The 27,946-nt window shown below is 36.8% G+C and overlaps 1 protein-coding gene across 4 annotated transcripts in view; it reads right to left on the reverse strand.

Annotated features, from left to right (window-relative positions):
* The window catches only part of PIP4K2A (phosphatidylinositol-5-phosphate 4-kinase type 2 alpha), a 105,203-nt gene that overhangs the window by 37,391 nt on the left and 39,866 nt on the right, over window positions 1-27,946 (reverse strand). For 3 of the 4 annotated variants that reach the window (XM_032696828.1, XM_032696837.1, XM_032696845.1), the window contains 2 exons: window positions 14,554-14,651; window positions 13,386-13,482 (listed from right to left, as the gene is read on the reverse strand). In XM_032696828.1, the coding sequence (XP_032552719.1) occupies window positions 13,386-13,482; window positions 14,554-14,651 (195 nt within the window). Of the gene's footprint in view, window positions 1-13,385; window positions 13,483-14,553; window positions 14,652-25,933; window positions 25,998-27,946 lie in introns of those variants that run through there. The other variant, XM_032696854.1, reaches the window with a different exon arrangement.

The raw sequence follows: 27,946 nt of genomic DNA on the forward strand, positions 1-27,946 counted from the left end.
TTAGTGTATCAAGGATGGGCTGTGCATGTGTCTACCTGGACTTCAGTAAAGCCTTTCACATTGTTTCTCACAGCAGCTTCTGGAGAAACATGGCTTGGTCGGGTGTGTTCTGTTCAATGGGTAGAAAACTCTCCATGTGTCTGGGCCCAGAGAGTGTTGGTGAATGGAGTTACATCCAGCTGGCACCTGGTCACCGGGGGTGCTCCCCAGGGATCAGTGCTGGGGCCAGCACTGTTTAATATCTATATCAATGACAGGGATGAGGGAATCAAGGGCACTCTCAGTCAGTGTGCAGACACACCAAGACCAATGGGAATGTTTGATCTACTAAGAGGGCAGGAAGGCTCTGCAGAGGGATCTGGACAGGCTGGATCAATGGGAAGAGGCCAGTAGTAGGAGGTTCAACAAGGCCAAGTGCCCTGTCCTGCAGGGCTACAGGCTGGGGGAAGAGTGGCTGGAAAGCTGCCCAGCAGAAAAGCACCTGGGGGTGCTGGTCAACAGCAGTTGAACATGAGCCAGCAGTGCCCAGGGGCCAAGAAGGCCAGTGGCATCCTGGCCTGTATCAGCAACAGTGGGGCTAGCAGGACCAGGACAGTGATTGTCCCTCTGTACTCTGCACTGCTGAGGCTGCACCTCGAATCCTGTGTTGAGTTTTGGGCCCCTCACTACAAGAAGGACATTGAGGTGCTGGAGCGTGTTCAGAGAAGGGCAGAAAAGCTGGTGAAGGGTCTGGAGCACAAATCTGATGAGGAGCAGCTGAGGGAGATGGAGCTGTTCAGCCTGGAGAAAAGGAGGCTGAGGGGAGACCTTATTGCTCTCTACAACTACATGAAAAAAGGTTGTAGTGAAGTGGAGGTCAGTGTCTACTTCCAAGTAACAAGCAAGAGGATAAGAGGAAATGGCTTCAAGTTGCACCAGGGGAGGTATAGATTAAGTATTAGGAAATATTTCTTCACCAAAAGGGTTGTGGAGCATTAGAACAGGCTGCCCAGGAAAGTGGTTCAGTCGCCATCCCTGTGGGTATTTAAAAAACATGTAGACAGCTGTTACACTATGAGAATGAATGAACTACTAGTATGTTTATCACGGTTCTTTCATTACAATTCAGGTTAGACGGGAAAAAAATACAAAAACTAGTCAGATTCAAATAGAAATTAATAAAGTAATATTTTAAATCATCTAGAAAAAAACCTAGAAAAGTCACTGACTTTTTACAGATTCTTGTTGTTTCCAGCAGTAGCTTTTTTCCTAATGGAAATTAATTCTGCCTGATTGCTAACTATAATGACAAGTTAATTTGCAAATACAGCTATCATACCAAAGATGTTGCCAACAAGAGAATATAATACATCTGTAGATAATTATTTAGCTGCACTTTACTTTTTCTTAATGCTTTAATGGGTTATAAATGGTGATGCATTTATTTTTTAGTAGATGGCTATTTTATTATTAGTTATCCATATCAAGATTAATTAAGAAAGCACACAGCTATCATTTTACCACATGCATATTAATTTGTTAGAATAAACCAACCAACTTTATGCTAAGCAGCATCTTTCCATACAAGCACAGGTAACCCAAGTGCCCTCTCTACAATATTCTGACTCTAGTAATAAATTAAGATCAGATGTTTAAACATTAAACATGTTTAAATAAAAAACAGCCTCTTATTAAACAACCTCTTTGACACTATTTTTACTAAATCTCCACTCTTGTGATAACTCTCTCAATATAATGCGCTTTTAAGATACAAAATGTAGTTACTTTGAACTTTGAAAGCATGTGGAACATGGAAGACACTTAATATTACTATTTTCTGTGTTTTCTTTTGAGACTTGCCTATGTTTGTTAAATTAGTATGGTTTAAAAAGCAGAAAAGAAAAATCTAATTGCATCATATTGTGCAGATTACTGGTAATTGCCAGTTTCTTGTGCTGATAAATGCATGGCTGACTTTTGTATGTGGACAGTTTTATTTGTAATGGTTAACTGTCACTTCTGTGAATAGAGAAAAGTTAAAATTCCTTCTAAAGTAAAGCTTCCAGGTACCATGCAAAATATCCTACCTCTCAACTATACTAGTTAGATTTGTTTACAGATAGAAATCAGTCTTCAGTATAATACATCTGCTGTTGCCTGGTGATGACAACAATGACTCTTTAAGTAGAGGAATGACAAGAATTGGCCTGCACTGGTAAATCATCATTAACAAGTAAGATCAAGAAACAGCTTCACTGAAACGATCAAACTGGAAGATTTTACAGGCTTCAAAGAGGTAACAATATGGCCATTTAAAACCACTAATATCCTTCCATATTGATGTAGGTGAAGCTAACTTACCTCTTAGACTGTTCAGAGAAAAATCAAAGCATTTTGCATCTTGTGGAGCCAAGTTAGTAAGTTAATAGTACATATATTAGAATTAAAGAGATTCTTCACTGGAAAATGTTTATCTTGTAAGTTAAGACACAAAATGGTCAAGAAGACACTTAAGCCACTTTGAAGCACAGCCACCTATAACTATTAAGAAATACCAGACAAAAATATCAGTAACACCACAGTTAACATCCAATTTCACTTTTAAGTTAGACTTTAGATTTATCTAGATAAGTAAAAAAGTTTAACTTATTCTGGGGCTATCTAGCGCAAGTTTTTAAGTCGATCAACTTTATCTTAATGCTGACAATAGTAAGAAAGTTATGCAGTTTGATGGGTAGTAGTTCTGGTGTTACTACAAGACAGACTAAAAAACTGCATTTACTTGAATTGTACTGCCCTGTTGTTCAGAGTGCTATTGGACACACTGTGTAACCTTTCTCTTACTGTTGAATGCAGTTTCGTGAGGCAATACATGGTAAAACACTCTTGTGATACAGACAACTTTTGCCAGAACACACAGATAAATTTCAGTGATGATTTGTACAAAAAGTAAGATCAGTTATACTGTAAACGTCCATGCACAAATTCCTTGGAAGCAAAGCTGATTGAACCTGCCTAAACAGAGCAGTGTAGGGCTTTTCCTCTGCGTCCTTGTGTCCAGCACTCAGCTAAGGGAGACCCATTGCCGTCCCCAGTAACAATACCTCCTTCTTAGGAGAGTAGTCTATAGTGGAGTAGGAAGGAAATATAGAATGAAACTCAAGCATCTCCCTTTTCCAAAAGGAAAATATAAATGGGGTTAAGGGAGGGGGAAAGGAGAAACAGATACATCATGGCAAATACCAGATTGAATTCCCTCTGGCTCTGCTTTTTAATTAGGGGAAGACTAAGTGGAAACTGAACAGATGGGAAATGAGCCACTCCTCACTTCACACAGACCTATGAGCCACAAAGCCAGAACTGAGAGGATAACCTTCAGATAGAGACAAATAAATGCCTGACTCTTACCCTCCAAGAGATACAAGTTTCATGATCTACCAACCCCATTACTATCACTTACTGCTGCAACATAGCACTTCCATATTGTCCAGCAGAGCATGTAGGTAGCTGTACAACATTAGAGGCATTAGTCTTATTAAGTTAATAAAAATCATCTGCTTATGTGATAGCGTTAGAGAGCTCAAAATTCAAAGAAATGAGGGTCAGAGTGCCCCGTCCTCTTCAGATTTGCTCAGCCTTCGACTCGGCCACGGTGTGCCTTCGTCCTCTGGCACAATTAAAACATCTGTCAGCCACGCATACCCTGTTCCACTTAACAACTTCACTTAGCAACTCACTGCAAGTCTCTTGCTCCAAGTGTGTATGTTCTGCCAATTCCCCATTCACTTCTCATTTGTGAAGTTTTAATCTTGTGCCTGCTGGTTTTTTGGTCTCAGGAGAAAGAAAAGGTTTTGTACTTTTAAAGTGTGAATACTTTCATGAGGTCACTTAAAGACTACGCTAAATTACTTGTGTAATTACTTATACAACTGAAGACACATTTCATATGCCAAGCTCACAGATACCTCTGCTAGATAAATATCTCTTTTACATATATCCCTCTCTTTCTCAAATAGTTTCCCTCTGACAAGCCTCACTGTTTTTACACAAATTAATATAAAAAATATCACCTCTCACTAACTAGCAGGTAACTAGAAATATTCATCTGGTCTTCAGTGTTGAGAGGCTACAAACCACAAAGAATTTGTCCCATACCATGGAATTAATTTCTGATAAAATAATAGAAGTATAGCTTTAAATATAAGTGACTAAAAGCTACACCGCTTACTTGTATTTAACCTCCCAAAGAGTTGTTGATTAAAAAAGTTAATCAGCGCACCTAAATTACATGTCATAATTTCACCCAAGAACAGCATATGCTTTAGCAAATTACCTGAAAGGTTGTTTAATTTCACTATAGACCCAGTCTCTACACTCAGCAACTCTTTTTCCCAAACTCTCAGCAATCTGCACAGTTTTATTTCCTACAGTAAATACATATTACATAAGGAAAAAGGTTTTTTCCACAGGTGCTCTTAGGACCTGATCCACAATTCTTCGAAGTTCACAGGAGCTTCTTCTGGAGCCTTTGACAAAATTTCGTAAACTAGAATCCAACGTAAATGCTACCCATCAGTAGAAATTTCATTTCACACAGTACTTCCTAAACTGAACTCCAGTATCTGTTTTTGGTTAAGGTACAAATTCTGCAAAGACAGTCTTTAGTTTTTCCAAATTCAAAAGACCAAAATTCACCACTATAGTTTTTCTAGTATTTAAGAATTTGTGTTGCTGAAAAGGTGGGTCTAATTTCGAATTTGAATTATTTTCTTTTCCAGTCATTTCTGAAGTACCTAGTATTCTTTTTCTGCAAAGATACTCACATACTGCTTACTTCTCAACTCTAATTTTTTCAAGTGCAGCAGGTCAAACTCTGTCACTCCCAACCACATGACATTCTCTGTCCTTAAATTCCTTTGACACTATTTTTTCTATATCCAAATTTCAACATCCTTTTTTAAAGAAGACTAGCATCAAAACTATATAGAGTATCAGCTTCAGGTGTAAAATAAACAGATGTCAAAAAGAAGTTAGAGATCTGTCTGATCTTATTTTTATACCTTTCAATCTATCCACCCAAGGGTGCAGTTACTCCTTCTAGTCTGAAGGTCACACTACTGCTAAATTCTTGTCCTTTTTGACCTCTTGTTCCTTCTCAGAGCTACTACCTCCCTGAACACAGCCTTCACCTCTGTAGTTCTGTGCTCCTTTTCATCCATGTAAGTATTCAGCTGGCTGTATTAAAAGGTATCTCATTTGGATGGGCTCAGAATGCCAGGTGATCAAAGTGGGTTTTGTACAAAATCCTTGTCTTTATCCCACTTCGACATTTGGATGGATTTTGCATTTTCTGCAATCTTTCACTTACATGAAATGTCAACTGCTCATTGACAATTAAATTTTGATTGTTGTAATGTAATCATCTATTATTTATATAATTTTAATTTTTTTAATTACAAAGCTCTGCAATAATTAGCATATTAAAATCCAAGACACAAAATATCAAGGCAAATACTTTGTAAGAGGCATTCTTAAGAGTCCTTAGAAGCCAGCTAAACGCCACCTAACACTTTATCCTTTGGAAGTCTATTTTTACCTTGCACATTGGTCAATAAAAATAGCAGCCTCTTGTAATTAAGTAACAGTAAAGATATTACTCATAATGCTAGTTTTACCAATACCAGATATCAAAAAACTAAACTAATTTCCAGAGAGATTATGATTGTTTCTAAGAGTAAGTTAAGCTGTTCGGAGCTATTTTTTCCAACTGAAACCATTTTTGTGAGGAAAACACATGGAGCAAAGCCACTAAAGTACAGGAAGAACTTGTCCCCCCACTCACACCATAATTGCAAGCTATATTTATAACTGGCAAAGTATTGCCCCCCTCTTCAAAGACAAACTGCTGGTGAGGCTCTTCCTCCGCTGCCCACTTTGCTTAAAATGTTCACAGCACGAATTTTTATCTCCACAGTGGGAGGCCAAGGATTAGCCCCAGTCTCCAAGAGGGTGGAGAGATTTAAAGGTCAATTTAATTAGCTCATTCTAATCTCTTGCACGACTAACGTAAATGTCATTGTTTTCTAACTGCTACTTTAGCAGACAAGATCGTATTTTAAAAACTTTGAACACACGAACTATGTGTTGGATGTAATACAAATACTTTGTGTAACTAATCTAAAAAGGGAGCCTAATAAAAACTGTCATTGAGTCAGAGCTTTTCCTAAAAAAGAGAAAAAGGGCAATAGGAAAATTCTGGTGGTAAAGCATGGAGAGCTTTAGAAGAACAGTAATCTTTCAAACTGACTGGCTTAACAGCTTCTCATTGATTTAAACCTTTCCCATTTCACGATGTCTGGACAAAGGCAAACAACAGTTTCTGGTACTGTGATCTCATCCGAAAGTTGTGGAACACTAAAACAAGCTTCGCAAGCTCAACGCACCCTAAAGACAAATCAGATCACATCCCAGGCTATTTAAGAGTGCCTCTGGGCAAGCTTTGCATGAACAAATAGGCAAAAACAAGTGCACAGATGATGCTCTGTGATGACTGAAATCATAGGCCAGTGGGAAAGCCTGGCAGTTGTTCACTGCTGTTAAGAGAATGCCGTACACACGGTCTCGCTGTTCTGTGGCAGCAGTTACAATGGTGCTCTCTGGCCCATGCAGAGCTTCCCAACAAGACAACTCCCCTCATCCTTTTTTTTTCTTTTTACAAGACCTCAGGAATCACAGATATGGATGAATTAGACCTGGATTATTGATTAAGAAGCATATCAGAGAAACAGCATCATAGATGCTCCAAGGTTCTTCGCTGTAATTTGAAACAAGCAACACACTTCTCGGATGGTGTTCAGGACAGTGTTTTGTCAGTGACTTCTAGAGGGAAGAAAGGCAAAACACTAGTGTTTTAATGTAACAACAGAAGCGCCAAACCCAGAGGTGTCTGGGTTTGTCATGCAGGGATGGGTAGAGAAGACTTTTGGATTTATTTTGTATGCTGGCAATGTGCACTCTTGCTGTTAAGCAGGTTCTTATCTGGAAACACTGATCAGGAAGCACTGATCTTTGACACTGAAAAGCGTTTAAGAAGTTTGGCAGGGAGCAAAGGATACCTAACCAGTAACACACACTACAAGCACATTCAGGGATACAATCCCCCTTCTGCCTTTGACAGATGTATGGAAATACTGCACAATGATTTCTTGTCAGCTCACGAGCACGGCTCCCAAAGGACCTATGGTGAATGTCATGGGACCTCCAAAAGATGAAAACAGGACACCACTGGTCCTGTGGTGCACTCATCTGAAACAGTGAGTCATTACTACGACCTTGTTAAGATGTGGATACACATACATTCTGAACACCTATAAACATTTATAAGCAAATTGCATTCAGGGAGTGATTACTGAGGAGAAAGACTTTGACAGAGAAAGGAGAAACACCAACTTTTTCTTTTTTGCTCTGAGCTATCCTTGCAGGAGAAAGGTTATGGGTTCCTTGACTTCGCTGAATGAGAGTTTAATGAATAAAACATGAGATTCTTTCCTAAATCAAATTATTCTTTTGAGACTGTAGATCTAGATTTGGAGCTGTCAGCTTAAGGCATGCACTTGCTTTGGAAAGAGTTAGAGCTCTTTTTCTGGGAGCCTTTTCCCTTCAGCCCCGCAAAGCCTGGCTGGATGCCTCCCTTTCAATAGCTATCTCCACAAGAACTCAGGGAGCACCTACCAGCTCGTTTTTTTGATGTTGCCAGCACACACTAAATTACTGTTTTCTAGTTTGAATGCCCAGTTGTGAATGATACTTAGTTTAGGCAAGGAACGGTCAAAAGCAAGAGAAATCAAATGTTTTCTCTAGGGAAAACTAAGAGAGACCAGAAGTTAGGGTTTCTGCTGTCATACTCACTAAAGTTAAGTTCTACCATCACGAAATTCTATTTCGGCTCATACTTAAATCCTAGAACATAGTCCTAGAATGTAAGATACAGATTGCAGACTTCATTTTTTACATGCTGGAAAGACCACAAAACCCAAAGTTTTTGATACTGTAGCTGGTTCAAAACCTTTGGGCTGCTACTGCCTATTCCCATGTCAAACAAGACGTCAGCAGTTCTGAACATCTTGGTGTCAGTGCCCAGTTGGGACCCACATACTGTATACTCTGCTACAGGAATCTCACCTAACAGATGAGCCCAAGAATTTTTCATGCACTGACAGACTTACTATGCTAAAATGACCAGCATAGGCATTTTCTGTTCATGACAGTTCTTGCTTCCAGGACTTTTAATGCATTTTATTAAATTAATTGAAGAGGTCATGTCTTAGGAATAAGATCCAACTCCTAACATAGTTGTTACTGATGTATTTGTTGCTGACCTCGTTGTCTGTAGTTGGATGCCAGAAGTGGTTTGTTCTTTAACAAAACAAGCGCCAATAAATGGAAGCATGAATTTCTGTGCAGAAGCAGAGAGGTCTGATTAATATTTGTTTGTCTGAAGAAACATATGATCTTAAGATTGCAAAACAGTTTTTAAGCTCTTAAGATGATGTTTTAGGACTGGTTAAGTTATGCAAAATGAGCAGAAATATTTAAAGATTAATAAGAATTTTGATGATCTGAGGTTTAGACACTTAAAATTATATTAAAGGCTGACATCTGAAAAATTAATCTAGAATTTGCATTGTTTTCCTGATGTCATATTAAGAGTCTGGACTACAAATCCTTTTGCATAGAAAGCTTGAGAGATATCAAAAAGTCTCACTGACACTCTTATGAGAAGAAGTGAAAAATACCAAGTTCACATGGTTTGTTATTAGGGAAAATTGCTTAAAAGCAGGAATTCGCAATTATCAATTGAGACTCAAATCAAATCAAAATCAAATTCTCAATTCTTCTCAATTTTAGATGTTGATCTTTTACATGGAAAAATGCTTAGAGAAATATTAATCAGATCTAAATTAAAAAGAACTTACAGACCATCTGCTAAAAGTTCTTTATAAATTCTTTGTCCTGTACAGAAAATCTCTACCAATTTCTCCTGCAGACAGGAAAAGTCAGATCTGAGCCTGTCACTATTACACCAAGTACTAAAACTTCAAGGGAAATGGGTTGTGCTCTGCCCCATCCCCAGAAGAAGGTTCATTAGGTACACTGAGACTTTGGTGCCCTCTGGTATGAGCAATTGTACTTTATTGGGCAAGAACCCAGTCTCCCTCTTTTGCCTAGCAGAATCCAGATGTAGGATTCAGCAATAACTTTAAGCAAGAACAGATGTATTGGAGCATAGTAAAATAAGTTTCCCTTTCCAGAGCAACAGCAGTAGAAGCATTTGTAACAGTAGTAGATCCTATTTTTCTACAGATTGTTGGGGGGCGTCAGGCTAGCTGCTTGCCTGTTAATCTCTCATAATTTTGCAGTTTACAGAAGCTAATCCTATAATTCTTCTGCCAGAACTGTACTCTTGGCTTTTCTAAGATAAACTATGTCAACCAAGTTGATAACAAACACCGAAGGGTCAACAGCTACCCCATTTATTTTGTAAAAAAAATCCAGATTTTTGTAGAATAACCCTTACAGAACCAATGTCTAAAGGTGAGGGGGTGCAAAGAAATTAAAAATTATTTTAGTGCTCTAGTGAGGGACTTACTTTACAACATCTGTTTTCTAATCCATTTTTTCTTTTTTACTAGAAATAGTTAATGCTCTAAGGTATTTTTCTGTCAAGGTTAGAAGGATTCTTTCTCAATTAAATAAGAAAACACTAACAAAAAATACCTAATTTACCCTATGAAGGTAAAATCTGTCATTACTTAATGCTCTGGCTTGTGGAATTATTTTGACACTTCAAAAAAATCATCTTCAATCTGAGATCCATATGTACTTGTAACATCCAACAGCACAAAATAAAACAATAGTTTCTTTCCCTTTGATAATTTATAGTCTTTGTAAGTGGTTAAAATGGTTTTAAAGTTTTTCCATCATTCAAATGAAATTTTGGTTCATACTGACTGATCACCTCTTGTGTTCCCCCTTCAAAGCAAAAACAGTCAGACCAGTTTTTAATTTGGTGTAATAAATATTTTAGAAATTTTTTTTATGTAAGAACAAAGTTTCTTAACCTACATTGAAGACTTAATTGTCATAACAAGTTTCTATAGGCAACCTTTGAATAAAACTCAAGGCTTCACTAACTTCATACTATATTTTCCACACTGCTCTCCATAATAAGGAATGAATCACAAAAAGCCCTCCACTTGGTATTAGCAACACACATGTATCTCCACAAAACTTTAATTCTAGCTTAATACTAAATGCCTCTTGGAGATGCCCAACTAGCTATGAAAGACAGCAGATGCAGGACAGATTACCAGAAACGTCTCAAAAAAAGGAGTTGGTTTTCATCATGTGAAGGAAGGGAGTCCATTCCAGAAATTGTAATTGCCATTACTAGAAATGGTTTCCTGTAAGGCATGAGCCATATACAACTTAAGGAATTCCTCTGACTCTGAAGTCACACTACTTGGAGGAAGTTCCATATATTAACCATTCCATATATGAACTAAGTCTATGTGTTAAGCAGTCCAAAAAATTACTGTACAAATTGATAAACATAATGTAAAGCATTAAAATTAGCATAGCCCAATGAGTAGAGCATACACTACCAATTTTTTCCATGAGACAGGTTATGTTTTTTTTCATGCTTACTCATAAGGAAAGACTATTTGCCCTCTGGAACAACTCATCAAGGATATCTATAGAACATTCTGAAAACGAGAACATTTAAAATGAATGTTCTTCGTGATTTAAACTGATGCGTCTGACTAATGAACAAAGTAATTGGGTTTATTTATCTAAACCAATCCTTTCTTGCTCAATAATGGGAATGACATTGTTCACAATTGATTAGGACTCCCTTCCTGAAAATCGTTATATAAGAAAAATTGTCCAGAGAAAGTTACTTGATTTTTCTTCCATAAGCTTTCCCTTAGTTCAACACTGCAAAGAATTTTTCAAATTAATGTTTTGTTCTGAGTATAAGACAATCATTTTAACCAATATTAATTGGAATAACTTCCTTGAAGATAAAGATTATCTGAAAAAAAGTATATTCCATGGATCTCCCTTTGTAAAATGAGATTTCCTTCTTAAATCACAGAGACTGTAACATTAAAATGAAAGCAACTTCTACTTTTAATAGGGATTATCCTTATCTTACACATGGGGTGACATGAATGTTTTTTATCTGTATTTTTATAAGAATAATTTAATTTTGAAAGTGTGTTCAAAATGCATTAATACTTTGAGTTCATAAGATTTTTTCTTTTTAATCAGACTACTCCAGTTGAATAAGAATTCAGAGTGATAAACTGCTTGGGCTGAGGAAAAAAAAATAGGCAGACACTGTCTTCCCTTGGGTTAAAATTAATATTAACTGTCTTCTGTTTTTCACTAAATATACTTTAAATACTAAATAGCATTGAGATTTGTTTTTTAACTAATAAATAATTTTGTTGTATCAAAACCAGGATGTCATTATATTTTCTTATGTTGGATTGTTCTTTGATTGCATTGTCAAAAAACCCAAAACGTGTACCTACAAAGATGTATTTTTGGCTTTAATCTGAAAATGTGGACAGTTTGTCCAATGACAGTTCCTTAATGCTGTTTTATCATTGTTATCATTAGTAAATCCAAACAGCAGTATAACATAGTTAGAACAGGAATTTTTGTTGCAGAACAGCAGTGCAGATGGAATCATTTCACTGTTCTGTGGAATGCAACATTTTTGATTATGACAAGTTTGCCAGTTTTAACTAACGACAGCATCTTAAGTTTTCCAATATCTATTTAATGAAATTTAACTTTAATTGTCTAGTAATGCCAAAAACCCACCTTCTGAAAAATAGCAAGCATGAGCTGACACAACAATTTTAAATTTAGGAGCAATCACATGTCCTTCTTTGACACTCATCCTTTTCCTTTGTCAAGAAAAAGGAAATCTTCCTATAAAGGGATCAAATAACTTCCCAAACGATAGGATCCTCCTTGGTCCATCAGCAAAACTGAACTAGGAATGCAACTGGATACAACTGTTTTAACTGTTGGTCTGTGTCTCAGTGTACTTCCTCTTAAAGTAAACAGGATAATGAAAAATCATGCAATATAACCACAACAGTTGTACCAAAATAAACCAACCCAACCCTCTTCTCCACTGACTGGCAAAATGTCCTACCAAGGTTACAGTGGCTGTATCCTGAGATTCATAAACTAATTTCCATCTGCACTCCTTCAAGTGCGTTTTAACCCACCTATACGTTTCTAACACAGTGTTTGATAGTGAAAAGGGGAAAATTGGTAGAGGATCATCAAAGGACTCAGATGTAGATTTCAGCTGCAGTATTCAGTTTGCTCTATTAGCAAGAATAGGAGTGTTATTGTACAAATGCATTTTGTACCATTTGTTTAGCTACTTAAAACCATTTATTAAATATTCTCGCAATGTATCATAGTGACGAGTTATAAATACAACTGCAGCTCACATCAAAATAGTTTAAAAAACAACATGAGAGGAAGAGGTGCTGGGTTGCACAGCGTGTATTCGTTAGGACAGGACATCTTGCAGTGTGACTGCAGAAGGAATTATCCCTGTGACCCAACACTGTGCATTAGGAACTGCTAATGGCAAAGGGAACTGTCAGCGAGAAGTGGAAATCAGACTGCAGCAGAGTTCAAGGACTTTCTTTTGGAGAGACAGAGAGAAGCTTTGACTGCATGGAGCAGTTCTGCCAAATCTGGAGCAATTTCTTGGTTTGTTGTATCTGCTTTACACAAGCGATTTGTTTCCAGATCCTCTTAACAACAGGAAAATGAGACATGATGAAGCAGGATGAAGCTGGCAGGCCACAGGTCACTCTTTTCTAACCAAAAGAGTGTGAAGGGAAAAAAAAAAAAAAAGGCTATGGTCATTTCAGAAACCACATCTCACACAGACAGACCACTGAAGTAACTGTTATCTAAGTTACTCAGCTGAATATAGCATATCTTGTCAGTAGTGTCCAGACATTATTTTTTCTCTCTACTGAAAGAAGTATTACCCTGCAGATTCAATAACATGGTTTATGACTGGGAGGTACTCTAATGGGAAACATGGAAGACCAAAGATGGCAGAAGGATAGGAATCAGAAGACAGCTAGGGCAGGTCAAGAGATAAAACAGAAGTGTTCTGGCTGCAGGTGGGGGAATATGTAGAAAGAAAGTCTTCTTCTTCTCTTAGTTTTCCTCCAACTTACACAAAAAACCCAAAATCTTATTTCAGCACACTGGCCTGCTTGTTCACAACTGCATCATCACTGAACTTTAAAATCTCTGTACCACCAGTTTAAGTGTTTTCAGAGTGAACTTACCTGAAAGTCTTGATCATCAATTCCAAACCTCTCTCTCAGATTACGGAAAACCATTGGACAATATTCTTTAAATTTGAAATGACTTGGCATGTTTTCTCTGAAAGAATATAAAACCAAATCAACTTAATTCATGTGCATATATAACAAGTATCTCTAAAGAATTCTGTCTCAATTCTGTTCATAGAAAGCAGAGTAAAAGGAGATTTACAATCTCTCTTCTAATGCTTTCTTTTTTCCAAGAGATTGGGTCTTGTTGTGTTATTTTCTTCATCTTCACAATGTTTAATAAACGTATACACATTTATTAACTTAGCTATTAGCTAAGGAGCTACAACATAAGGATGAAATAAACACAAACCATATTTTGACAACTTTGAAACATGGACTCAAAAGCAGAAAAGAATGCTTTCCCATTGCCCTAAACTTACTTCAAGGGTGAAATCTTAGATTGGATTACACAATAATTACTATACCATCTGTGACACCAAAACGTATTGACAGTGCCAAAGCTTCGAGAAAATTTAACTCATTCAATACATAACTAATGTTAATATCCTAGTGTTAATTTTAGACTTATACAAAAGCAGAATTCTTCTATTTTCCAAATATATTCTTGAATAACATTCAGGTTATACATAAACAAGCATTAATAGTTTTGTATGTCTGTACATACTGCTTATGGTGGATTTATTTTTAAAAGACATAGATATTATATGAAATGACCTTAATACTTTTGAAGCTTCTATATGATTGGTATGGCTTTCTGTTATGGAATATAAAAAGCTGAACACTATTCACATTTGATATATGCTTTAGATTCTCATTCTTATTCAAATATTTTAATAAAAAGTGCATCTGCATGAATTTACATTTTTAAAAATATCCAAATAAAAACTTCTATCAGCCATAAATAATCACACCAAGAAAGGATCACCTTCAATATCCAAGATACTCATAAGGCAATAATAAACCATATGGAGGAAAAATTCTACCCAGCATCCTTTGCTGTTGCTTTTTAGAACAGCACAGATGGTTATGTTTATCGCAGGATTAACTTAATCATCAAAACTTCAGTCCCATGCACTGAAAAAATAACAGAGTTCATAGTACTTCATAAAAATATCACTGCCACTATCCACTTCCACACAAAATTGTTACTTGTACTTACTTGTTGAAAAGGTGATTGTCCACCTTTATCTTTGAGTACGCTTTGAAATCATCTGGCATCAACATAACAGGGATTTGAACATGGCTCAGTTCATTGATCTAGAGAAAACACAATATATTTATTTGCTGATGTCTCTCCAAAGATGCTGCATATGTCTTAACTATGAAAATGTTATTCAGTCAACTATTTCTTGTCTGTCTGTCCTGAGAGTGAATGTAAGTAACAGAAGAACGCAAAAGCAGTTTTATTCTTTCCAGATTAAATGCAATCTCAAGACTGACACTTTGAAAGAGAAGAAAGACCATTCCATATTTGTACTTGTTTCAGAAAAAAAAAAAAAGGGCTTCAAAGCACGCTTGGAGTGTACTTTTTACGGAAGGTCAACAAGGATGCCAGCAAAATGGTCTTCTATCCTAAAATACTGTTCTTGTTTCTTCAGTTGCACGATGCTTTCCAAAGATAATTCAAGTTCTGTATTTCCAATTACTATTTACCCTTGTAGCTTACACAGTAGTCTTACATGACTGTGTCTTGAACTATTTATAGAAAATAAAATGAAATTTTTCATACATGTGAATGCATTCACTTTGGGCTCAACAAGCACAAGCTTTATTTCTCACAGTAGTGCAGAACTCAGATGAGTTTTTTTGTCACAGTATTCAGACATTTTTTTGATTGTTCAAGTTGGACAAAGTATTTAAATGGCTGAATTTTTGCTTAGAAATAGATGGGCATGGAAGTCCTAATGTTTTCCTTATTTTCTTATATTTATGTGGACCATCTACTCTTTCTAGCTTTCATATTAATATTGCCAGTATTCTTCAGATTAGGATTTTTCACATATATTTGAAATCCACTTCTAACCACATCTCTGTGATAAAATGTTTACAACTTTACCACGACCCAGTTTGTAGGCATGTTTTTATTACTGCATGTATTAATCTACCCTTACTTTAGTAAAATTTAACTAAATCATGATAAATAAAAGAGAATTGTTAACTTGCAGTGGTGCTTCCAAATCAGGAATGAGATACTCATTAGAACAACAGTCACCAAATACCCATAACATACATTTTACCTATGTTCTTACAGTACTATACACCCTGGTCATGCATCTCGATTTACCCAGTCAAATGTTTTTGCTCATGCAAAGCACATTCTGCTTCAGCAGTTTTCTACAGGGGTTAGAGGGAAATCCCACTCTATATGAATACTAATGCACACTGGGACTCTGGGCTCTCAGCACTGCTTATCCACCACTGTTTTCCAACTAGGAAGTTGTTAGTTGCCTTTAAATGCTATTTTCTTCCAGAGAGGCTTTTGGAGAAACCTTCACTGAAGCAGCCATAGGTTATAAAGACAGGAGGAAAAAAATGCACTCCCTGCAACTATGACCTTTTGCAGAACTGAAGTTAAACAAAGTAAGAAAACAGTGAGGAGCATTTTAGCTCTTAAGCAGAGGAAAGAAACCAACACAGGCAGGTCAGGTGCCCTTGTTACTTTTCAATATTTTAAAGTCCCAGTCATGTTCCCTGTCATATCTCATTTTTATTATTCAGATCTTTGCAGTCTACATGAAAACTGATGAAATCTGTTGAATTTACTTTAAAAAATGCTTCTTAGGAAATCCCTAAAAAGCTCTAGATGGAGGCCTGGCAGCTATATAGCAGAATGGAGAAAGGAAATAGATATCTGGAATGAGCTGAGTGTGCTCTGCTCCCTGGAGTTGTAGGGAGAATGTTCTTTTCTCCTTCCAAAGGGAGAGAAAGAAGAAACACCAGTAAATTTTTGAAAATACAGCTGTACAAACCTAATAAATCACGATGACACCTCATTAAATACAACATAACATAACAAAACACTGATCGAAAATCACTACATCCAACATACATGCTCTTTACTGAAGTTGATACTACTGTACATCAATCTCACCCTGAAACCACAGAGTGGTTCACGAGTCTGCAGAACTAGTGTAGCTGCTGTACAAATAAAAGTAGGGACATGTAGCTATATTACGCAGAGATATGAAACTTTAGATTTGCTTATACAGAATTACCTTCTCTTTTAGATTGCCAGATCATACAACAAATTCCACACTGGAATGAAAGCCAGCAGAAATCTACATGCATATACATTCCAGACAAAAGTGATCCCAAGAATACCTTCTGCTGAATATTGTCAAAAATGCTGAATTCAAACATCTTCAACTATCTACAACAACAGAAAGTTTGCTTGCAAATTTGCATGTTAGATTATCAAAACTGCATTGATCAAATTTTCATGTACATTTGCTGTCTTAATTTGCTGATGTAAATTTTCTCTACATACATCTATAGATTTGCTTTCATGCTGTGAATACTTAAATTTGTGCTACAATGGCAGAGTTTTACTTGTACCTGTAGGCCTTACAAGCATCATCTGCACAGCGAAATAACAAAGCCAAATGTGTTTGTATGTGCACACTTTTGAGATTCATCTATTTTAAGCAAAAATTCCAAAATACTTCTCCTAAGAAGTTCCAATAAGATCTGAATGCACACTCCCCCATTCCCCAATTAGGGAGAAAAATGCAGAGAGAGACTAACAGGGAGACTAACAGAATGTTTGGGGTTTGTTTGGTTTGTTTTTTTTTTTCCCAGGGGTGTTGGTTTCTGATTTTTGGGGGCTTTTTGTTTGTTTGTGGTTTTGTTTGGTTTTGTGAGGGTTTGTTCTGATTTTTTGAGATTCATCCAACTCTGAGATATGCAAAAGTAATTTCTCTAATATTTTAGGGAATTCCTCTCTAGCAGAATAGGAAAATAAAAAAGCAGGTGATGAACACACAGTAGAAATGACCTTTGGCATAGCACACCAGCCGAGTAATGGCATGTCCCAGCAGCACAGGCCATTAATTAATTTAAACCTTTCAGTATAAGGTCTGGTTCTTTGTGCAATAGTACATTTCTCGGACAGATTTGATGAGGCCAGACTGGAAAATGCACACCGGACAGAAAGGAATACCCGTGTCATTAGATCTTGGTGGAAACTGGAACCACATTGGGGGGAGAGGGAGGGAGAAGAAACAATATCCAAAACTCCCCCACAAACAGTTCTTGAAAAGCTAAAAGAAAAGGGAAAGGTCAGAGGGATCAATTCTCTGCCATCACTGTGTGAAGTAACAGTCACATCTGAAAGACACTAAATATGAAACGTAAGGAAAACATTTTGAGCCCCCCAACTTATCTCAGATGCAAATTTTGCTTCTTTTTGTCTGTGTTTGAAAGTCAAGCACAACAGAAAACACATTAAGATTCATGCGATACCTTTGACAAATACTATGTGCATCTCTTCGTGTTACCCATTAAATACAGCTAAGCTCCCTTAGCAATAGCAAATGAGATGGGTCTGTGAGGATGAAAGTTCATCCAATTACAACAGAAACTGTGTTACAATAGCTGTAATAATTACATAAGAAATACCCATTTTCCTCTAAGGAGTGCTTTTGAATGTAATAAAATCATAAGCAAGAAACAATTTCCTGCAAGATAATGGCGGAGAGTAAATGAAGCAAAAAGAGCTCACTGGACAGAGGACAGACTTGTTGCTGAGGGCTCAGGATCAAACATTCATTTAACCATTATATGAGAATCCAAATGCATAGCATTTCCATAATAAATGCATGTGCATCATAATGAGAAGAAAAGTTCCTCTAGTCGTGCAACCTATGTCCTTTAACTGCCTTGAATTATTGTTGCCAATGAAAAATTTTGCTAAAGTTTGTCTTGCTATTTGAAACAGACAATGCTTGCTGCATCTTTGAAGAATTTAAATCTCATATAATAGTCTTAGAGAATGTTGTTTTAAATATGAACGACTAAGATTTCAGTTGCACGGTAACCACACATATTATGTACAAATACCTCGTGTATTAATAACGTTTGTAAACTCATGCACACAAGATATTAGTAAGTGACTCAGAAACCTCTCTTTAAGTAGTTAATTCAAATTATCTTTTGTGATATTAGTATAAACCCAGGTGGTTATGCGAGATGGAAACAACAACTTGCAAGCTTTAAGGTAGAAGAATTTTAAAAGCCTTAAGACTGGTATCACCTCTTCAAACATATGGTAGAAAAAATGGTGGCAGTAGAGATCTGCCCAGAGTGGTGGCTTGATCATTGTAGGTGGGAGGGGGCTGAAGCAAAAGGAGGCTTTCAGGCAAAAAACGACTGATTGCAACTCATTTTGCTCCTGCAGGTTTAGGATTGAATTCACACTGTCAGGAAAACAGAGGTTGTAATTAAACTGCAAATAAGGGAATAATAAAAGCCTACTGGACATTGAATAAATAGTAAGACTCAGCTGGTAATGATTCCGAAATTAGCACACAGAGAGGTGTTCCCACAAAGCCATTTTCATATTGGTGACATTTCAAATAAGCTTCTCTAATTCATATGATTTGAAATCAAGCAATGAATATATCATAAATTGTTAGGCATTATTAATGGCCCTTATTTAATTCAGATACATTCACCCTAAACACCACATTACTAGGGCAATGCTTAATTAAGCATTAGTTTTCATTCTGTCAGAACATAAGCAGCAATAAATTGCTTGTATGCAAAGCAGACAATGAGATATTTAAGCAGCATATAATAAAGGCAATTTACAGCATATATTGCATGTTTAGTTAGGAGTCAGGACAATGATCCTGTTCTCCAACAGATATGAGCTGATGCCTATTGCTACAATGCTACAGCAAGAAACCTGTGTAACACATTACAGCTGGTATTATTCATTAAAAAACCCCCAACCAACCAACCAACCAACTATAAAATAAAAATCAAAGAAGCCATGTACGATGTCCAAAATTTCATCCCAAGGACATCACAAATCACACTTAGCAATGCCTAGTTGTTCCTTTTGAAATTCCCTTCCTATTTAAAGCCTTCATTCTGTACAGGGTTCCTTGCATTTCATAGTACAGCTTTAGTATACAGCATAGATACTGTTTCCTTTTAATTTAACACATCAGCCAGCCAGATTCGCTGAAACCATGGAGGGATGAGGTGTTTTCACACCAAACAGCTTGATAAAACATCTCAATTGTAGCTATGGCTCTTGGCAGTTTCAGGCACAGGAAAATCCCTGCTGCTCCCAATGCTGGATGTAGGTGAAGTTGTGCAAGTGCTACTTTCTTTTCAGCTCTGTTTATCTCCAGCTCCTTCTGTACTGAAAGTCAACTCACAGCAGTCTGATCTGCTGAGACAAACAAGCTACAACTGGCTTTGTTACTCTGAGAGAAAGTCAAGTGCATTTTTAACAAATTTGTGTATCTGTGTATTTTTAAACACAGATCTTGGAACAAGTAGGAATGGTAGAGATTTCGGAAGAAAGAAATTATTGAGGTCTAAAAATAGAATTGAACTTTTAACACCACCAGCAGTTCTGAGATTTTTATGTTCATGGTTTTACTTTCTGCATCACAGTTTCTTCTTTGGCAAAGAAACTTGCACAGAAATCTGAAGAGAAAAAATATTAAACAATACTTTTCATTCAGACACACACTCACCATTTTGAGCAGGCTACAAACTTTCTCAAAGGCACAGTTAATTCATTTACTGTGAGGTTAATGCTTACAAAAGCAAGCCTATGGGCTTCTAATGGATTGCTCTTACAAAACAAGGCTGCAGAATAAGAACGCAACAGACGAAAACTGTTTAGGGTATAAAATGTCACATTTAGGAGACTGTTATCCTTCATTCTTCTGGCACCTTCTTGATAACTGAGCACCCTGCAGGTCTTACCAAACAGAGTGTTTTCTTCATTACTAAAACACAATCACTTAGAAGGTAAAGTTTCTTAATCTAATTCATTCCATTGTCCTGTGAAAAGCCATTTCCAAAGCTGTTCCTACTTTGCAAGGAGTAGGGGTTTAGGTTAAAGTACAACTGCCCGAGTGGTGACAGGCAGAGCTATAGGCAGGCATTTACATCCTCTCCTTCCCAGATGTGGAACACACTGCAGTCCTGCTACCAGGACAGTAAACGCCTTGTGTTGAAGTATAAACCGAAAGTGAAGTGATTATTTTACAACTCTTTGAAATCTACCTTGAAGGGTCTGAAAAGGGTGGATGAGGTCAGCAGCTAATCAATTTTGTGGAAGACATTTGCCTGTTACAGGGCAAAACTATCATTTGATAAATGCCATTTGACAGTTTAAATTACACTCAAAGCTATCCTTGCAAGAGAAATAAAAGGTTAAGCTCAATTCTGCTGTAGAGAAATAAATCAGCTCAGCAAAATACTCCTTAATTTGTTTCAAATGAGGTTTTCATCATTTCAATCACACAAATATTCATCTCTTTCCCCATCCTTCCCCCCACCCCCAAGGTAAAAAATATCTACCCAGACTATTTTTTTATTAACTCCACAATGTGCTAGGAATTTAAAAGGCATAGGAGATTTCTATACAAGTAATTTCCAGTTACCTATTCAAAATCAACTCTTGAAATTAAAACAATTATATGACTAAGAAAAAAAGAGGGCAAAGCATTTAACTTTCTCGGAGTTTTTAGGATCATTTCAATTTAAGATGTATGAAGAGAAAAAAATCAAACCAACTTAAAAGCCCACCTAGCTGCCAGAGTAATAGGCATTGGAAGTTTTATGTCCCAAAATATCTACCAGTAATTACCAGAGCAGCTTTGTGTTTTTACAGTTCAGGTGATGCCTGTCATCAGATTTTTGGCTTTCAATGAAATTCAATAATCTAAAACTAGAAAAGTAGGCCCAACCAAACCAAATGTATTTTAAACTGCATAAATGTATACTTTTCCCAAAGTCCTAACCACAGAACACCTGAAATACTCTGTACAAGTATTGAATACACTTCATAGATTTAGAAATTTTGAGAAATGAACACATCAATTACAGCTTTTAATTTTTATCAAAAACGGAGCAAGACTTTTCTGAAGTCTTATGGTCTGCCTTGGAATTAAAAAACCCAAATAAAAATAAAAAATTTCACAGCAAACCCCAGATACTTTTGTGAGACTTCTTAGCTGCTGTTTTCCACAGTAAGAGGATATGTTTGTGCAAGGAAGATCTGTAGTACATGCACCCACATGGAAAACAGGATATTGTGACACACTCAAGAAAGCTCTGAACAGGATATTGTGACATACCAACTACAGTCCCAAAACAGAGGAAAAAAAGTGGTTTTCAAAGAGCATTCAGGGTTTTTTTTAAATTTGGAATATCAGGGTCCAAAACCCAAGCAAAGGGTTTTATACACTGGTTATCAGTCCTGTTCAGACAGTTTAGAGTGACAGGGTTTAAAGAACCTATAATAAAAGCACCAAAATCATATTCCCTTCACAAATGTTTGGATGCAAGTTTTTAAGTCTTTCAAGTCTCTCGGACATTTGCACAGTCTAGAATACCCAGAACAGCTGCTGTATACCGTCAGAGACAAGTGTAAAGTCACATTTCTACAGATCTGGTTAAACTTCCTGTGAATCTGCTTACACCTTTCAATGAGTGCAAAAATTAACACTTCATAATGTGCCAAATAATCAAAGGCCAAAAATAAATTAAGCAGCTCAGATATAATGTCTGCCATGATAATCCCTTGTTCTCCTAAAAAGCTAGGTCAAACATCATAGTAAGTACAAATATATTACTGAACATTAATGAAATGAAAAATAGAATAGAAATGTGACTTATTTGTAGTGGAGATTTTTGACAAGTTAAACGCTTTTTGTACCAAATGGCACAGAAAAATAAAGTGCAGTCGCAGTTCAAAAGGAAATTTTAAAGCAAGGGAAATCCTTCAGATTTGGAAGAGTTGTGATGCATGCAATACACATGAGCTCATCTTTGTTTGCTAATGCAATGGTTAAGAAGAAAACAAGACATGACACACAAGCTCAGACAACAATTTGCAAGCTATTAGCTACTGGGCTTGCCACAAAACTGATAAAAGAACATTTAATTTTTTGAGCAGAAATACCTTCTTAAAACTTCAATTTGCGCTGGGAAGTTGATAGACTTTGACACAATCTTTCACAGCAACAGGCATCTTCAATTATTGTTTCAAATACTGACTTAAAATACACACACTTGTCACAAGGCCCAATAACCATCTGGACTAGATTTTTCTAATTAAAGAACAAAACCCTTATCTGGCAATAGATAAACTTTCAGTTCACTGGGCTTTGCTCTGAAAGCTTCACAAGAGAAGGACTAAAGAGAGAAAGATGCTGGAACACACCAGGTATTTCTCTCAGGGAAAGGTTTAATGAAAATGAGTTTAATTCTATATACAAAGTAATACAGGACTCACAGATAAATGTTCTGCTGATTTTCTAAATTATCTATTATGGATTCTGTAAGAAGAGTTCAACAAGGAAGAACAAAATGAATTAAAATTCACTTACAGTCTGTGAATCATGTTACTCAAATTTGGATAAAAACCCAACTCACCAACCACCCAGAAAATAAACATTAACAAGTCTATTAAATAACAGCTTTTAAGATCATATTTTTCAAGTGTAACATTTCTGAACAGGAAAGATTAATCCATGCAGTTAAACATAAAATTCCAGTAAGCAGTTGAACAAATACGGAGATGCTGTAGTATTACCTGAATACTATAACAGAAAGATGAAAATCCACAGAAAAAAATTCTCTTCAAAGAAAGGCAAAGTATAATGGGAAAAGAAACTGAAGGAACCATTTCACATATAACACTTGGCTGCTTAATAAAGAGAAAGGTTTTAAGAGTATCCTGGCTAAGGACAACAAGCTAGGATGGCTGCAGAACAAATGTCATAAAGCAACAATTTAAGGTATCAAATGTGCTTTATTATTTGTCAGATGTAATAACAAATATAGAAAAGCCCAATTTTTGGCTATTTTTACACTGGTATAATAAAGGTAATTAATTTCACATTATTACTAGTATTACTAGTAGTAGCACTAAAGAAGAAAGAAGACCAACTTGTGAACAGGCTTTAATGTGCTGTTATGCATTTCAATCTCACAAGTATGTTATTATTTAGGAAACTGTTGACTTGTGAAAAGATGACATTAAAACATGATTCCTTCTAGTAATTTCTGACTATGCATAAGGTGAAGGCTGAAGCTGTGAGGCAAATTTTCTGAAACAGCTGCAATGCCATTTGCATTATATAAATCTAATTTTAAAAGTTAATTAACTGACCAACAGTGACACCAGAAGCAAGTACACAAAGGTCATACTACATGCATTTGCCCATTCCATAAAGCAGTGCAGCAATTCTCAATAACATGGACCAACAGGGTAATTGGAGAGCACAAGGGACAGAACTTGCTCTGACAGCAAGTGTAAGCCTGCAGCTAAAACCTTTTTTTTTTCCTCAACCTATATCATCTAGGAGAACTAATAACTTTCTGTGCAGCACATGCAGCACTAGAGGTCCAAATGGGTAAGAATTGCATTTCTTCAGTTTAGAGAAATCCCTCCATTCACCTCCCTGATGCATCTTGGTTTCACCATATTCCTCTTGCACTTACCATACAATTTTTTACTTCAAAGTAGTGTAATGACTGAGGTCAGGCTAACAGGTCTCTAGTCAACTGCGAGGGTTACCAGCCTTCCATGTTTTATCAGGATGCCATCCAGACAGTTTTTGTTGCATGTATGGGCTCGGTTTATGAAAATGCTGTCAGAGCAAAAGCAGAAGCTGTTACTGGTCAGGACAGTGTGACAGCTCCTGGGAGGGGACATGAAAGGCCTTAAGTCTCAAGGAAATCAAAAAGAGTCCGAGCTGGGTAGCAAGCTCAGAACAGACATTTGAGTTTGTTTACGCATTATTTTAGCACTTTCCTGTCCACCTCCTGGTCACCGAGTCAGGAATCCTCACTTGTTCCTATATGTACAGTTTCTAAACACGCATTAATCATCTCTTCTCACAGACATTAATTCAGGTATATACTCTGCAGCTACTGGCTACTGAAGCAATGAGTTTATGTGCCAGTTGTTCAGTGTTTGGGAAAGAACAGTATCCTGGTGTGGTTATAACAAGCCAGGTTTTGCTTCCGCTCTGGATATCCTCTCTCCTCACAGAACCCTAATTTATTTTGGTAGTAACGCTATATAAAAATTTCATGAATTTATTATCATTACTTATGAGATATTAACTGCCCAGATATAACAACTGCAATGTTCATTTTGCTGCAGGTGAAGTATTTAAATTACTGCACAGTATTTTATGCCCATAGAGAGCCTACCCAACCCAGCAGAAGAAGAGAGGAGTAAGGGATGGGTGCAGTGGAGCCGCCAGGGGCTCACCAGCTCCCAAGTCCCATCACCCTCCTAGTCCAATTAAATTGGGAGTTGAGATGATTATACAACTCAAGGTAAACATCTTTTTTTATCCCTTGATACCAAATAAAATATAATTTGTTAAAAGCAACATAATGTAATTGCACGACCTTTTTCCTCAGTTTACAGGTCAGAACTTTGCTACCAGAGGATTTCATGAGCTTAGGGGGACAATAGGACACATTCAATAGGCAAGATGACATAAATCCGCTTTCTATTTTTATTTCTTATAGCCCAAAAATAAAAAGCAACTCCAGTGGTTTTAGTGCTGTTAATCTGAACATGCACTGGTGTCACAGTGCCTCTGAAAGGAGATCAAACCTCGTCATTCAGTAAGCACAGTGACAGCAAAACACTGCCTTTACTGTAAAGATAAAGACAAAACCAAAGTGTAATGATAAGAAGTTTTCTGTAGCAGTTTCTACTACACTACACATGGTAACACTGCTCCAAAATCCAGTCAAAAAGCATTTTCCATGATGAGGTAGCTGGTGCCAGTATTTGATCAGCTGTCACTCATTTCCTCCCCTGGACTCAGGAATCACATTTCCAAGACTCAGAGAGCAGAACCAGCCCACAGAAACTCTCTCTCATCACTGACATTTAACTCAGGTTATGTACTGCTGACAAACAGTATGAGAAAGGAAATCTAGCTTTTTTATTACTTCCATACTTGAAAATCCGAATTAAAAACATTTAATAGATTTAATTTATCCCTTAGGCAAGAATTTCATATACATACATACATATTTTACATATACACATAAATAATTTAATTAAAAAAACCCCTGAGGTACCAACACACATTTTCAACCATTAATGCTAATCTGAACACAGGAAATTCTCCAATGGAAATTAAAAAAAAAATCTATCTAAAAAATTAGGAGTTCTGAATAATGCACCCACAGTGAGCATAGTTACATTGCATTTTTGAAGAGCTGAAGTCACGTGGTATCAAGCCAAGCAATATTTTTGGGACCAGAGGCAGGAGCAGACTGCCTGCACAGTACAAGGGCTGGTTAACTCAACTCACAGCTGCTTTGCATCACCGCACCAGCACAGGCGATCTGGAATGTGCACCCTCATGCCCTCCACGTTCCTCTGCGCACATATACTCATTTTTCCATTTTCAGTGTTCCTAAGAAATATTTTCTGAAAAACAGTGTTACAAAGGAAATACTGCCCTTAGTTTTCATTTGAATATGAAGAACTGAAAAGCATATTTAAATTTATTTTTTTTCTGAAAGAGGAACTCACAGTAAAAGCTACTGCAATTTTTCTCCAGGAAACCGAGACCACAAGCTGCCATACTTTGTAAAATACATCATAAGATGAGAAGTAACAGTAAACTGCACTAATGACAAGACAGCCACTGATTTCTACTATTAGTTAATTCCTACAGCGGCAGAAAGGTGGAGTAGCTTCAGGGTCAGGTGTGAGGTGGTGGCCCTCCAAGCCACCAGGAATCAGAGGGAAGTTCACATGCACAAGTTAAGGATTGTGCTTGTCGCTTTTAATCCATCAGGAAGCACACAAAACCCAGGATGGATTTAAAAGTATCTACTTCAAGCTCGTAAGCTCAGGGGTTTTTTTCTTGTACTTAATATCCCCCCCCCCATTATTTATAAAAGCATTTATGATTTTGTACAAATTTGACTGAAAATGCACAGTTAATAGTGGGGTATTTTCCAGGAAATCTAGAGATACACCTCTATCTAGCTACAAGAAAGGACTTAAGAGGAAAACAGGTTCAATGAGCCACAGGTGCTTTCAGAAAAACAGAGAGGTCCAAGCTTCAAACAAGACAGTTTTGTCACCATCACCCCCAGAAGCAACACTTCTATCTTCCCCATTTTTACCTGCTTTGGCACCAAAATTTTTCCTCTCCTGACCCACATGGGTGTGTGGTTGGTTGTGTGACAAACCAGAGCTAAACCCCAAACTAAACCTGCCATAAAAGGATTTTTGCTCATTTGGATGACTTGCCAAACCTGCTTGCTGCAAGGATGCAGGGGAGTGAAGGCAGCAGAGAAATGCTACCTTCTGCAATTCCTTTAGTGTTTGGACTGCCTTAAGTGTTTGGACTATGAGCTAAAGCCCCTCAAATGGGGAGTGCTGCCTGCAGTCTTAGATGTGATTATTACAAAGTGAATAAAAATTCGTCCAAAAAAGTAATTTTGAAATTTAAATGACGTTTTAACTTCAATGCTTGTAAAACACATCACAAAATGAGAAATAACAGTAATCAGCACTAATGACCGAACTTCCTGCACACAAACCGATTTTGACATTTCTTTTTGCTGCCAACATTTAAGTACTTAAAAAATCTCAGAGTTTACGGAACTGCAAAACCAGCTTTGGGTAACCAATTTGTTTTTCAGGTGCAGGCAGAATATTTTCTTCATTTCAGCTAACAGAGTTGAACAGATAGGTCATTCAGAGTTGAGAAACCAACCAGGAGTCAAAAAAGCAAAAAATACTTGTTTTCCTTTTCTGGCCCCCTAATTAGAAAAAGTTATGGAAGATGAGATCTACTTTAGAAATTTGAAGGCATGTTTGTGAGTTGAACTGATTATAGTCTTCAGATAATATTTCCTTCGTTTAAAAAAAATATTACAATATCAAGTATATGTAACTTGGTTTGATTAACTTATTTTCCACTTTGTGTATCCAGGATATTTAAGGTTGCTTTATTTAACTTAGGAAAAAGAATGCTGGTTTAGTGCATTGCTTCTCAGTTTATCAGATGGAGCTTGACAAAGAAAATTTAAAAAAGGATCTCTGTTAAAAAACAAACCCTTGCCTGCCAGCCCACTGTCAAGAATCTTCAGAGATGGGCATACAGTGGACCTTCCTACTTCAAGACAGTACTGACTTCATTAAATGCAAAACAGAATTAAAATGAGATACATATTAACAAAAATCAGTTGCTTATCAATTTAAGCTTCATTTAAATTTAAACTTCTGTTCAAAATTCACTACAGTCTTCTGCCTCAGCTCTGTAGCTCCCTTAAGGAGAGCCTTGTTTGACGTGGTTTTTATCTCA

This window comes from Chiroxiphia lanceolata, chromosome 1 (assembly GCF_009829145.1).
Source record: "Chiroxiphia lanceolata isolate bChiLan1 chromosome 1, bChiLan1.pri, whole genome shotgun sequence".
Taxonomy (NCBI): Eukaryota; Metazoa; Chordata; class Aves; order Passeriformes; family Pipridae; genus Chiroxiphia; species Chiroxiphia lanceolata.